Source organism: Rana temporaria, chromosome 9 (assembly GCF_905171775.1).
Source record: "Rana temporaria chromosome 9, aRanTem1.1, whole genome shotgun sequence".
In the NCBI taxonomy this organism is placed as follows: Eukaryota; Metazoa; Chordata; class Amphibia; order Anura; family Ranidae; genus Rana; species Rana temporaria.
This window is the reverse complement of record NC_053497.1, coordinates 45,112,533-45,125,720: the sequence shown is the minus strand read 5'-3', so window position 1 is coordinate 45,125,720 and position 13,188 is coordinate 45,112,533. Positions and strand designations below refer to the sequence as shown.

Sequence of the window (13,188 nt, the reverse complement as noted above, 5' to 3'; positions counted from 1 at the left end):
TTGTCGGTGTTGTGTCCAAACACCAACCCATCAAAATCTCAGATTACTAAGGTTTTTAATAAACCGGAGGTGACGTAGTGAGAGATTCTGATGGGTTGGAGATATTGATAGAACATGGGCACTTCTCGACAGAACACCGCCCTCACCGTCCTCCTCTATGCATGTCTATAATGGTCACACAAACACACACATCTTCTATTCAACTCATTTGGTCTCAGTTTCTGCGCTCTCCAGACTAGGCGTCGTCATTTCCGGTGCGACGTTTCGCCGTTTGCTCAGGCCTGTGTTTACGTCACTTCCTGGTGCGGACGGGGCTTTTCCGACTGGGACTGCGGCTTTCTGTGGCGTCCTCCTCCGGTGTGCGGGCGGTGAGTGTTCCGTGTAGACGGATATTGTCTGTGCGTTGTGCCCGTACAGCCAGGGAATGGAGGGCCTCTCCCACTGATAACTATACTGGGAGAGGTGAGGGGGTTCCATCTGGGGATGCTGACCGGGCCTGGGCCTACGTGCTTCCTCAATGACTGACCTGGGACAAGGCAGGACTCCTCTGTCACCTCCGGGGGCCCCCAAATGTGGATGTGCTCAGTCATTCTATTGTAATGAGGAGAGCAGCTGTGCTTTCCAATAAAAGTCATAATAAAGCTTTTACTTATGATGAGCCCCTCCCCCCTCCTATTATCTCCTTTTACTTTAGGAATGTCTCGTTACTTTCAGTTACTGAGTCCCAGTCAGTTATAAAAAATTTAATAGTCAGCAGCTATAAATGCTGCAGCTGCTGACTTTGAATAAAAGGACACTAAGGCCCCTTTCGCACTGTCGGGAGGTGCGGTGGCGGGAAAAGCGCCGCTATTTTTAATGGCGCTTTACCGTCGGATTTGTGGTGGTATTCAGCCGCTATCGGGGAGGTTTTACCCCTGCTAGCGGCTGAAAAGGGGTTAATACCACCCGCAATGCGCCTCTGCAGAGGTGTATTGCTGGCGGTATAGCCGTGGTTTCCCATTGCTTTCTATGGGAAGGAGTGGTAAACACACCGCTCCAAAGATGCAGCTAGCAGGACTTTTGGAGCGGTCCTACTAGCGCACAGCTCCACTGTGAAAGCCATCTGGCTTTCACACTGGAGAAACAGCGGCCAGGTCAGTTTGCAGGTGCAATTTTTGGCGCAATAGTACCTGCAAACCACCCCAGTGTGAAAGGGGTCTTACCTGTCCAGGGACCCCTCTCTGCTAAGGATGAGCTCCGGCGTGTTCGCATAGAACACGTGCGGAGCCCGCCAGGAAGTGCGCACGGCGCTGTGCTAATCACAGCCAGGGAGACATTGTCCCGATGCTCGGCTGCAGGGATCGTGAAATGTCTCCCTGGCTGTTATTAGCGCAGCGCCGTGCACACTTCCTGGCGGGCTCTGCACGTGTTCTATGCGAACACGCCAGAGCTCATCCTTACTCTCTGCCTTCACCCGGCCCGAGGACAGAGCGGGATCCCTGGACAGGTAAGTGGTCTTTGGCAGTCTGCAGGTCACCAACCCCACCATTGTAGATATTGTGCATGCGCTTTCTGAATGGACCCAGAGCGCCCTGGGATGTTTCATGTGTTCCAGGAGGTTGGGGGGGCTTCTAATCTACAAGCTGAGGGGGATAAGAAAGGTATACAGAACTTTCCTTTCCAGATAAAGTTATGTTTTCATGTAGAACTTTAGGCCATTTTGTTTTTATTTTGGATAGAGTAAGGGAGGGTTAGAACCCCTGTTTCTTTGCCATTTGGCCCCATTGGAGAGATTTCCCTTCACTTCCTGCATCATAACCAAAACAGGAAGTGAGCTGAAATTCCTGCAAATTAAAGAGGTTATAAAAGCAGAAGTTTTTTTATTTTAATGCATTAAGATGATAAACTTTCTGTGTGTAGCAGCCTTCCCCAGCACCCCCCAATTGCCTACCTGAGCTCCTTCTCTCTCCAGCGATGTCCACAATCCCCCCCTCGGCCATCCAGTATACTTCTCCTGGTTGGCTGAGACAGCAGTGGTGCTATTGGCTCTTGCGGCTGTCAGCCAATCGGGGGAGAGAGGGTTCGGGGCTCTGCCTTAATAGATACAAGGCGCTCTGACTCACTTGGGTGACCCCTGTAGCAAGCTGCTGGCTGAGGGGCACTCAAAAGAGGGAGGGACTAGGTGCAGCAAAGAGGAACCTGAGAAGAGGAGGATCTGGGCTGCTCTGTGTAAAACCAACTGCACAGAGGACGTAATAAAAAATAAAAATAAAAATGAGCCTTTACAATCACTTTAAAGGCAGAAGGTTTTTTATTTATTTTAAAGCGTTTGTTAAAAAAATAAAAATAAATTGATCCTGCTCCCTTAAAGCATGTGATGCAGCCAAATGCTTGTGCTGTGTAATTTGGCCCCCTGTATCACCTGACATACCTGACTGATCCTGACTGGTTCTACCCACCTCCCTGTAAACAACACGGTTTATCATAGCTGCTGAGCTCTGACACCATGGTCAGTTTACGTGCCTCTGTCATCCACTGTCTCCTCTATACTCCAATTTTTGTATGAAAATTGTATTTTCATACAATCGCCTGTGTTTAATAATGACATGTTTTTTAAAAAAAAAGATGATTTCTACCTTATGTTGCAGCAACTCCCAGCACTCGCGTGACTGCTCAGCTCGCTCCACCCAAACTGACATCAGCAAGCTCCTCCCGCTGTAGTTGTCAACCCGGGAGAGAAGAGAGCCGAGCAGTCACGTGAGCACCAGGAGGCGCTATGAAATAAGGTAAAACACATACACTGGGGCACATATCGTTATTAAACACAGGAGATTGTATGGTCATAAACAAGTGGCTTTACAAACCACGTTATTGCATTCTATGAATTAACCACTTCAATACCAGCCACTTTCACCCCCTTCCTTCCCAGACCAATTTTCAGCTGTCTCGCACTTTCAATGACAATTGCGCGGTCATGCAGCGCTGTACCCAAATTACATTTTTATCATTTTGTTCTCACAAATATAGCTTTCTTTTGGTGGTATTTATTCACGACTCACGTTTTCTTATTTTTTGCGAAAAGAGTGGAGATTTGGAAAAAAATAAAATTTCTTCTTTCTATTTTAAAAGAAATCCAATAAAATCAAATTTTGTTCATACATTTAAGCCAAAATGTATTCTGCAACATTTCTTTGTTAAAAAAAAAAAAAAAATCATGCTAAGTGTATACTGTAATTGGTTTGTGTGATCACAGACATATGTGTGCAGATGATCATTGGGACATATGATTTTTCTGGGACAGGTGTTTTTATTGTGTGGGGACAGTGTTTTGGGGGTACCATTTTGCGGTCTTTGTGTGTTTATTGTGTTGAGACAAGTGTCACATAGTTAGGTTGAAAAAAATACATAAGTCCATCCAGTTCAACCATAAAACAAACAAAAATTGTGTCTACACTGGGCCAGTGATCAATGTGTAAAAAAACGGCTCATACTCACTGATCACTGGCCGGCTGCAGAGATCCGCTCTCCTCTCCTCACTGACAACTTCCGTGTGAGGAGAGCCGATCGCCTAGCAACCAGCTCACTATTTACATCACATGACGGCTGTGATTGGAAACAGCCATCATGTGTTTAGGAGGACCAATCGCAGAACCCTCCTGCCCCAGCACCCCCCAATTGCTTACCTGAGCTCCTTCTCTCTCTCCATTGATGTCCACAATCCCCCCTCGGCCATCCAGTACACTCCTCCTGGTTTTCTGAGACAGAGCAGCGGTGCTCAGAGATGCGCCATGTCTGGGTGACATAAGCACATTGGGATCGCACCCCTGCGCGGGCACGCGATCCCCCTCTTTCTGAGGGATGTTCCTGAACATCCACTCAGGAGGAAACACCCACCCGGCTGTATATGTGCAGTGGGAGGTGGTTAAGATAAAAAAAAAAAAAAAAATTCTGTGTGCATCAGCCCCTTAATACTTACCTGAGCCCCATCTCGATCCAGCGATGTTGCATGAGAGACTAGGCTGTCTGGAACTCTCCTTCCTAATTGGCTGCGAAAACAGCAAAGCGCCCTTGGCTCCCGCCGCTGTCAATCAGATCCCACCTCGTGTCTAAATGGAAACGGGGAGCCTCGACTCGGGGTGCATCCATAGCAACCTGCTTGCTGTGGGGGCACTCCACAGGAGGGAGGGGCCAGGTGCACGGAAGAGGGACCCGAGAAGAGGATTGGGACTGCTCTGTGCAAAACCACTATGCAGAGAAGGTAAATGTGACGTGTTTTTTATTTTTACCAATACATTAAAATAACAATACTTTATTATCGCTTTAAAGCATAAGTTCACCTTTAAAAATAATAAATGCACATCTTTTTGCAGGTTTAATAATGTACATTTATTTATTTTTAATTTGGGAGCCTGAAAAACATTGCACCGATGATCAGAAAATGGGTGCAATGCAGGGCTCTTGCAGACTCTCTATGTAAGCTGTTTGGCCGTGCATTGTACAGCCAAGCAGTTATACACTAACGGGAAGCATCAATGAACTACCAGAGCAGTCAACAGCACCATAGAAATTCATTGAGAACTACAAGCCAACAGCTGCGAAGGCTGATGGACCTTGCAGTTTCCTGTTCAGAGAATGACAGAGAGCGGGGGAAGAAGATCGCCTGTCACATCGGGGGAGGTATGGGGACCGGTGGATTTGTAACATGTTACTAAAAGTAAACTTATCCTTTAGAGGAATTCCTTGGGCGCCCCCAGATCATGAGAACTAGTGTCCCCATTGGAAGATTTCCCCTCTATTACTTTTCTGGGGGACAACAAAAAAAATCAGCAAAATGCAAAAAAGCACTAAAAATGCATAGATCCAGACAGTTATATTTTAACTCAGTCCCCAAACTGCCCTTTTTTTTTTTTCGTGTCTCCCCTAGACTTAATTTACACCTGGTGTTTTCAGAATGTATAATTGCTTCTCATTATAAATCTCTTTATTAATTTTCCATACAAAAAGAAAAAAAAAACATACATATACATACACATTTCACCTTTAGAGCCGGTTCACACTGGGGCGACTCGTCAGGCGGCTCAGCCGCCTGACGAGTCGCGTCCCATTCTATGCAATAGAACCGTTCTAATAGGAGCGGCGCAAGTCACTCCAACTTAGAAAAAGGTTCTTGCACGACTTCGGGGGTGGCTCAGGGCGACTTGCATTGACTTCTATACAGAAGTCATTTTGCTAATCGCCTCTGAAGTCGTCTTCAGGATGACTTGCAGAGTCGCCCCCGAAGCCGTGCCGCCGCAGTGTGAACCGGCTCTAACAATAAAATGTATCTGCTCTTTCTTGAACCTCCAAACAATTCCACTAACATTCATTTCATCTAACACAATTTTCCTCTCTACATTAATTTCCTCCCCTTTCTTTAACCACTTAAGGACCCGCTCATGTACATATACTTCGGTACTTTAAAGATGGATATCTCGGTAACGGCAGCAGCTGCTGCCACAACCGAGATATCCATCTTTTCTTTGAGTGGTCCTGTAAATGATAACTGTGGTCTCCGCGGCGGATTCGCCTACGGTAAATGGGGGATTTCCGAGTATCCCTTATTTACCGTAGCCGCTTTCCATATTTTAACTGTTGTTCTCATTGAAGGAGTCAATTCTCGCCTTGATTTTAGCCCCCTATATAACAGTCCCTGCAGTGCCACTACCGATTGGACCACCACTGCTTCTAACATAGTAGTGGAGTCAAACCCGTCAATGTTCAACCATCTCCCCACCGTCACCAGCTGTGTAGCTAAATAATACTTGTGAAAATCTGGAAAAATCCAACCCCCCCTGTTCTGCCGATCTCATAGGCGTACTTAATTTAATTCTAACTGATTTATTTGCCCATATGAATGTAGAAAGCATTCCGCTTTAAGGCTGTCAGCAGATCAACCTCTACAAATTCATCAGAGCCGAATAAGAGAGCAACTGAGCATGTGCAAAGCAGGAGACACACTGCCTTCTGGGAGACCTGCTGGACTTTTTTTACCGTCCTGCTAGCGCAACGCTCAGGCTTTCACACTGGAGACAATGGAGCAGCTGTTTGAAGGCGCTATTTTTTAACGCTATAGCGCCTGCAATACGCCCTCAGTGTGAAAGGGGTCTTAACTGACCAAGCTGTCAAGAAAAAGTGGCCGTTTGAGACAAATCCTTTAATGAAAAACCATTTAGCAAATCTAAACCCACTGTAATTGTTTTCCAAAAAGTTACATGCAAGGCATGCCTTGGATGATAACTGTTAATGTTGATGATGTATTTATGTTAAAGTGGAGCTCCAGTCAAATTTGTGTTTATTAAAACTCAGCAGTTACAAAAATTGTAGCTGTTGACTTTTCATAAACCGCCACTCACCTGTCCCATGATCAAGCAATGTGCTCACGTGAGTCATTCATTCCATTGGTCTTCTGTCCCCGGTGCTGGCATCTAAACTGTGGACACCCGGCTGTGACACTGCAAGGCGCTCTGTGCGTTGTGACCCGTGACAAGTCCCAGAAGACTGCAAAGTGATCCGAGCAGATGTGGGAGCGGTTACCTGTCAAAACCATCATTGGAGGAGAGTACACTGAGTTCCCAGCATAGCTAGAGAACTGACCACACTGTGTTCTCCTGTCTAGTGTGGTCCGTTTTTAATAGGAAAGCATAGAGACTGTCGAACACCGGGGATTTCACACACATATGAAGCAATACAAAGAGAACAGGAAACTTTTTCATACAAGTACATGGTACAGCAGACACATAACAGGAATATGATGTTTTGGGGTAACAAACGCTTTAACTTTTAAAAATATTTTGGGAATTATTAAAAAAAAAAAAAAAAAAATTCTCCCCCCGTCTTTTAAAGGGTCACTAAAGGATTTTTTTTTTTTTTTTTGCCTAAAATTAATGTCTGCAAGGTAGACAGACAGAATAGTGTAATGATTCTGTTAAAAAAACGAGTAAATACCTATTAAATTCCTTCATCTATATCACTTCTGGCGTTCTAGTTTCTGATCTTATTCACTTCCTGGTTTGCATCGTTCATTCATGTAAGAACTACATTTCCCAGTATGAATTGCGGCACGCCCAGTAATTCACACCTCCTTGAAGTCTCTAACACGTAGAGAGCATCCTGCCGCACAGATGTAGTTCCCAGGAGGGGGTGAGCACGTCACTGACCACCGCAGTAAAGCCTCCCATCACGGTGGTCAGTAAAATCAGACAAGCAGGAAGTGAACAAAACGGAGAAGAAATAGAGCAACTTTTGACCAAAAACTAACAATGAGGAAGTGAAAAGAGGAATGTCTGCAGGTAAAGGATGCTTATAATGAAAAAAATGTTTTTCCTTTACAACCCCTTTAATGCTATCAAATAGGGGAGCAATAGCCCTCTATGTTGTAATCCATTGTAAATGCAGGTTCTCTTTAACAACTTCCTATCTGCCTGCTGTACATATACTGTGGCAAGGAGGCTCTTTTACACCTGTATGTGATTTTGTCAATAGCCCCTGGGGGTGGGGGGCGGGCGTGTGCGCCGCCGGAGCCGTGATCGCGCACTATTTGGCCACAGGGGGAACCTATCAGCTGGCCCGGCGGACGCGATATCCACCAGCCACACGTGATTGCTCCCTGCAGAGACAGGCATGGACACTCTGTTCTAGTGTTCCTGCTAATCAGTGTGTCCATGCAGTGAGCCCATCCCCCACACAGTTAGAAACACACTGAGGGAACACGGTTAACTCGTTGTTCGATCTGTCCGGCACAATGTCAGTCCTGCTAAAAATCGCTGATCACCGCCATTACTAGTAAAATAATACAAAATAAATAAAAATGCCATAACAAATCCCCTATTTCCTAGATGCTATAACTTTTGTGTAAACCAATTAATATACGCTTATTGGGATTTTTTGTTTCCAAAAATATGTAGCAGAATACATATTGGCCTAAATATATAAAGAAATTCGGGTTTTTTTTTTTTTTTTTTTTACATTTTTTATTGGATATACATTAAAGTAAAAAGTATTGTTTAAAAAAAAAAATCATTATTTTTTTTGTTTGAAGCACAAAAAATAAAACCCGCTGAGGTGATAAAATACCACCAAAAGAAAGCTCCTATTTGAGGGGAAAAGACATAAATTTTACTTGGGTACAACTTCGCACGACAATTGTCAGTTAAAGTAAAACAGTGCTGTATCTTGGCCCAGGCCTAGGGCAGCACTTTGCGGGGGGCAGCATGAAAAGAGTCCCCGCCGGCTTGCGCTACACTTTTGGTGTAGCGTCAGTCTTATGAGGTGGACTGGGCCACAAGATAAATCGGTCTGGCGCCCCCATAAAGCGGCCGCACTGCTGCCGGTATGAAAGGAATGGTGCAGACGCAAGGAACACTGACATGGTCACACCTATACATGGTAGGTAGGTAGTAGGACTCTCCTGTAATCCTTTGCTTGTGTCAGTTGTACATTTTAAGGTATCTTAATTTGATTTCTGTTGATTGCTGATGAAAAAAATAAACAAATGGATTTATTTGTTCCCGCCCCCAATCCTTCCTTTGCTCACTGCCTGGACCTCATACCTTCATCACTGTGCTACATGTTTTCTGATGTCCTCTTAGTCCTCCATAAATTTAGCAGATATTTGTGCTTAAAGTAGAACTATAGGAAACACTTATTTTTTTTCCATTTTGGATAGAGTAAGGGATGGTTATAACCCTGTTCACTTTTTGCAGGAAATCTCTGCAGATTAGGAGAACCCCCCCCCCCCCCCCCAAGGCCCTCAAAACTATCCACACTGGAAAATTTCAGGGCATATCTTAAACAGGAAGGGGTGGATCATATTTAAATTAGGGAAAGCTGCAATGTGTTGCATTTTGTTCTTGGGTTTCATTATCCTTTAAGAAAATAAATACTAAAATAGATTTACAGTGACCGTGCGGCAGCTGCAGGCTCGGTAATGTAAATTGACCATTTCTGGATTGCTTCTAGGTTTGGGGCACACGCTGTGTTCGGACACAGCATGATTATGTCAGCAGGTGTCAGCCAATGCTATATGGCTGAGACCCGCTGATCGGCTGTGTCCAATCACAGCAGAGTCTTGCTGTGAGCTGCGATCTGGCTGTTTTCTTCTCCTTGCAAAGCAGCCAGATCACGTTGTAAAAGCAGCACATATTACACACGTTGACTTGCTAGGCACACGGTGAACCCCTTGATTGCCTTATATTGCGTAAATTCCTATATATATTTACACCATAGTTTGTGGACATGTAGCCGAATAAACTTTTTCCTAAATTTATGAAACAATTTGACTTTATTGGAAGTTTTATAGAAAATTATTGTTTTTGTTTGTTTTTTTTGTTTAAAAAAAAAAAACGTAGTGAGGGGAAAAAAAATAAGGTATAAATGTAATTTGTGTACAGTGTTGCATGACCGTGTTAAAGTAGTGCAGTGTTGAAATGCCCTGGTTATGAAAGGGGTAAAACCTTCCTGAGGTCAAGTGGTTAATTTTAATTATTTTAGAAAACTTCCTTGGATTACAGTATTTTTATTACTGCTCACAACCAACTTTTATGTGCATGTAAACAGAAAAAATCCAGTGTAGATTAACCTGCATATAATCATGCCGTTTTGTTGTTCTTGTTTCAGTATTTAGTGGAAGAAAATGTCGGACAGCGAGGACAGCAATTTCTCCGAGGAGGAGAGTGAGAAGAGTAGTGAGCCTGAAGAAGCAGAGGATAATGAGGTGAGTGGCTGTCTTTTACTGCATTTATTTGGTATATATTTTCTCCTTTTCATACACTGTCTGACAGCCTTCATGCTGCTGACTGGCCAAGTTTAGTGTTTGTAACTGTGTACAGCTGATGGCTTTGGTGAGGTCCACACTATTGAGGGTGCAGGATTGTGTGTAAATCGTCTGCATTCCTGTTCCTGCAGCCAAAATGCACTGCTGTTTCGCAGTTGCATGGGGGTGCCGTTAATTCCTAAAGGCATCTCCATGCATCAGAAAACACTGTGTGTTTTCTGGTGCATAAAACCATATGTTGCCAAAGTATCATGCAGCCATGTTTAAAAAGGGGGGGGGGGGGGGGTCGGTTATTTTTTTTCCTTGTGGGAAAAGCGGGTACAGCAGTCCATTCAACTAAAAAGGCATTCAGTGGCTATTCAAACGAGAGCTGTTGTTAGACATCTCAGGGCCTTGTCCTGCCTACCTGAAAGGGCCGCCCCCCCCAACTCCCTGTCAAATGCTCTCTGAGCGATTCAAATGCTGACTGCCCTTCAGAAAGCAAAGCGCAAACTGAAGTATATTAGACACAGTTTACTATGCTTCAATTATGAATCGACACAGGAGCGGGAGGGAAGCCGCCAGCGATGGAAAGGGTACAGAGGGGGGCCCAGACAGTAGAGGTTTTCACAGGGTACCCATACAGCAGGGGGTTGGGGGCACAGATACGTGACACTGATCCCCTTGCAGTGCAGCTGGAGGGAAGGAGAGGAGGAGAAGTATGGCGGTAAGTAGGAGGAGAGCTGGCGGCACTGCAGCGGGAGCCACAAGAGGATCAGTGTCAGCAAGAAGGCAGTACAGCCGGCTCTCCTGCCCAGGACCCCCTTTTAAACTGGCCTGGTACAGGAGGGCCAGCTGTACTGCCTTGTCAGCAGCCTTGGATGCACCACATGCTACAGTTTGAACCTAGCCTAACCGGTTGTCCGTTCATGTTTTGAGCCTTTTTTTTTTTATTATTGCAAATTAAAGTGTGAGATGATGTAAGCTGTCTTTCTTATATACAGTGCATCCGTAAAGTATGTGGAAAAAGTGAAGTGCTGTGAATACTTTCCGGATGCACGGTACCCTTCCACCTCCCTAGCCTAGAAGGACAATTAATTAAAAAAATGTATAAGCCCAAGTGTGACTGGTTTGCTTTAATCTGCAGTTTGTGTTCAGTCTGTACATGGTATTTGTGTTGGATCACAGGAAGTAGAGGAAAAAGCCAGCGTTGCTGGCAGCGAGAAGGCTGAAGAGGTGGAAGTGGAGGAGGAAGACGAGGTGGAGGAGGAAGACGAGGAGGAATATGATGAAGAGGAAGAGGAGGATGATGATGACCGTCCTAGGAAAAAACCCAGACATGGAGGATTTATTTTAGATGAAGCCGGTAAGAACTTTGGAACCTCAATTTGCAGACTAAACACTGATTTTTATTTCCTTAATGTAGTTTGTTAAATGGCATTCTACCTCTTTGTGGTGTGCTGGAATTTGTGTTTCTCATAAGCATTAATCCGCTGTCTTGTCTCCCCACAGATGTGGACGATGAGTATGAAGATGAAGATCAGTGGGAGGACGGAGCAGAAGACATTCTGGAGAAAGGTAGTCTTATGGTTTGATCTGGGTCCTTCTGGCTTGCATGCTTTCTTTTCTTTTTGCAAAGTTTTTCTTGTATCCTTAGATTTAAATAGTTTTCCACACATGAGCACACAAAGAAACTATTGATATAATAAGGAATTTGTGTCTGGATCATATTGTTGTGGTGTTTTTATTTAGACTTTGGGTGCCTTATGTCTGATAGGTGCTTGAAGGCTGAGGCGCTATTGTTTGTATAGGAAAGAAAATGACTCCGATATTCGGCTACTGTATGTGTGATGCTCTCTCATGTTCTGTTACCTATGTGGTTTTTAGAATCTCATGCTGTGTCCAGTCTAGTCTTAAAAACTGGATGCTCCTTAGTGGCTACAAACACTGGAATTTGTGTCTTTCATAGACTCTTTATACTACTGTATGTCTTATAGTCCACTTATGGTGTGTCTCCATGTCTAGTTTTAGGCGTTAAATGATGTGTTGTCTGGTGGCAGGGTTATGATGCTTTAGTTCTTACCTTGACTGCTTTGTTCACTACCTGAGCCTAGGCAGAGATGGACAAGTCAATGAAGAATCCAGGCTCCAAGTTTTAAGTTCAAAATAAAATGCATATCTTTTTGCAGATAATAAATAAAAATCTGCATTTATTTTTTATTTTTTTACTAGAAGCCTGTAAAGCAATGCACCTGCTATCATAAGATTGGGGGTGCAGTGCAGGACTCCTGCAGAGACGATCTGTGTAAGCTGTCTGCCCATATCTTGTACGGGCAAGCGGTTGCACGCTGGCAGGAAGCATCAATGCACTACCTAGAAAGTTCAACAACGGCCTGGTATTTCAGTGGGAACTACAAAGGCTGTCAGTAATTGTAGCCCCCCCCCCCCCCCCATTCATAGAAATCTGTGATTGAATGGCACCCCGAAGGCCCCGCATGGCCATGTTTCTTTTAAGTGTGACCGAGAGATCGGTCAGAAGATCCCCAGCTCGCTGTCACTACAGGCAGCTTATTAGGGAGATGTTGCAGCAGTGGGAACATGTAACATGTTCCCAAAGGTGAACGTACCCTTTAAGGTCCACCAGGACTATATTGGGAATAGTAGGCATGTTTATTGGCGAGATCAGGAAAAGTCAGCAAAAAGTTTACTACCTGGTTCCTGAGATTTGTCCAGGCCTCGTCTCAGTAATGGGCTGGACAAATCTAGGGTGCCAGGTAGCCAACGTTTTAACTAGAATTGGATGTTTTTTTTTTTTTTTAAACATACTGGTTTTCTATTCATTCCTGGTTTTGATTGATGGGCTCCTGAATTCTATGTGTTCTTGTAATTATCTAATCGTGAAGTTTGGATGACATGTCCTTGTCTTATGGGCACTGGATGCTACTGATGCCTGTTTGGGCTTGTATATTGTATGTAAATATCTGAGGTACACCTTATGTGTCACACAACACTTTTGTAGTTTGTATGTGGGGCTCATGAATTGCAATATTGAAGTTGTTTGACATCCGTTATGCTAGACATTGACTTGGTTTATCTTTTTAATCTGCTGCATGCTTTCCTTTTAGTGTCTGGTAATGAATCCTTCTTCTTGTGTGTGATGCTTTAGTTGTTGTGTTTACTTCATATCCTGTTTATTGAATTCATAACTATTGTTTGCGAAAAGGAATTCCCCTTTTCAAACCTGATGCAGCCCATACATAGGACACACAGTTTGTATCATATTTTCATGGTATATCCATTTATTACATCATGTGATAGTTCATAGCTCTCTACCATACACTGTATATGTCTGTGTTTTTGCAGAGATATAGTTCCAGGTGGAAAATGTGGGGTTGTGGGTGGTCACTTTTGAATAGTTT

General features: G+C 44.2%; 1 protein-coding gene across 3 annotated transcripts in view; it reads left to right on the top strand.

Moving 5' to 3' along the window:
• Positions 1-215: 215 nt before the first annotated feature.
• The window catches only part of SUPT5H (SPT5 homolog, DSIF elongation factor subunit), a 46,884-nt gene continuing 33,911 nt past the window's right edge, over positions 216-13,188 (top strand). For 2 of the 3 annotated variants that reach the window (XM_040323355.1, XM_040323353.1), the window contains exons 1-4: positions 216-368; positions 9,634-9,730; positions 10,958-11,135; positions 11,282-11,347. In XM_040323355.1, the coding sequence (XP_040179289.1) occupies positions 9,650-9,730; positions 10,958-11,135; positions 11,282-11,347 (325 nt within the window). In that variant the 5' untranslated portion in view covers positions 216-368; positions 9,634-9,649. Of the gene's footprint in view, positions 369-9,633; positions 9,731-10,957; positions 11,136-11,281; positions 11,348-12,894; positions 12,901-13,188 lie in introns of all 3 variants that reach the window. The other variant, XM_040323354.1, reaches the window with a different exon arrangement.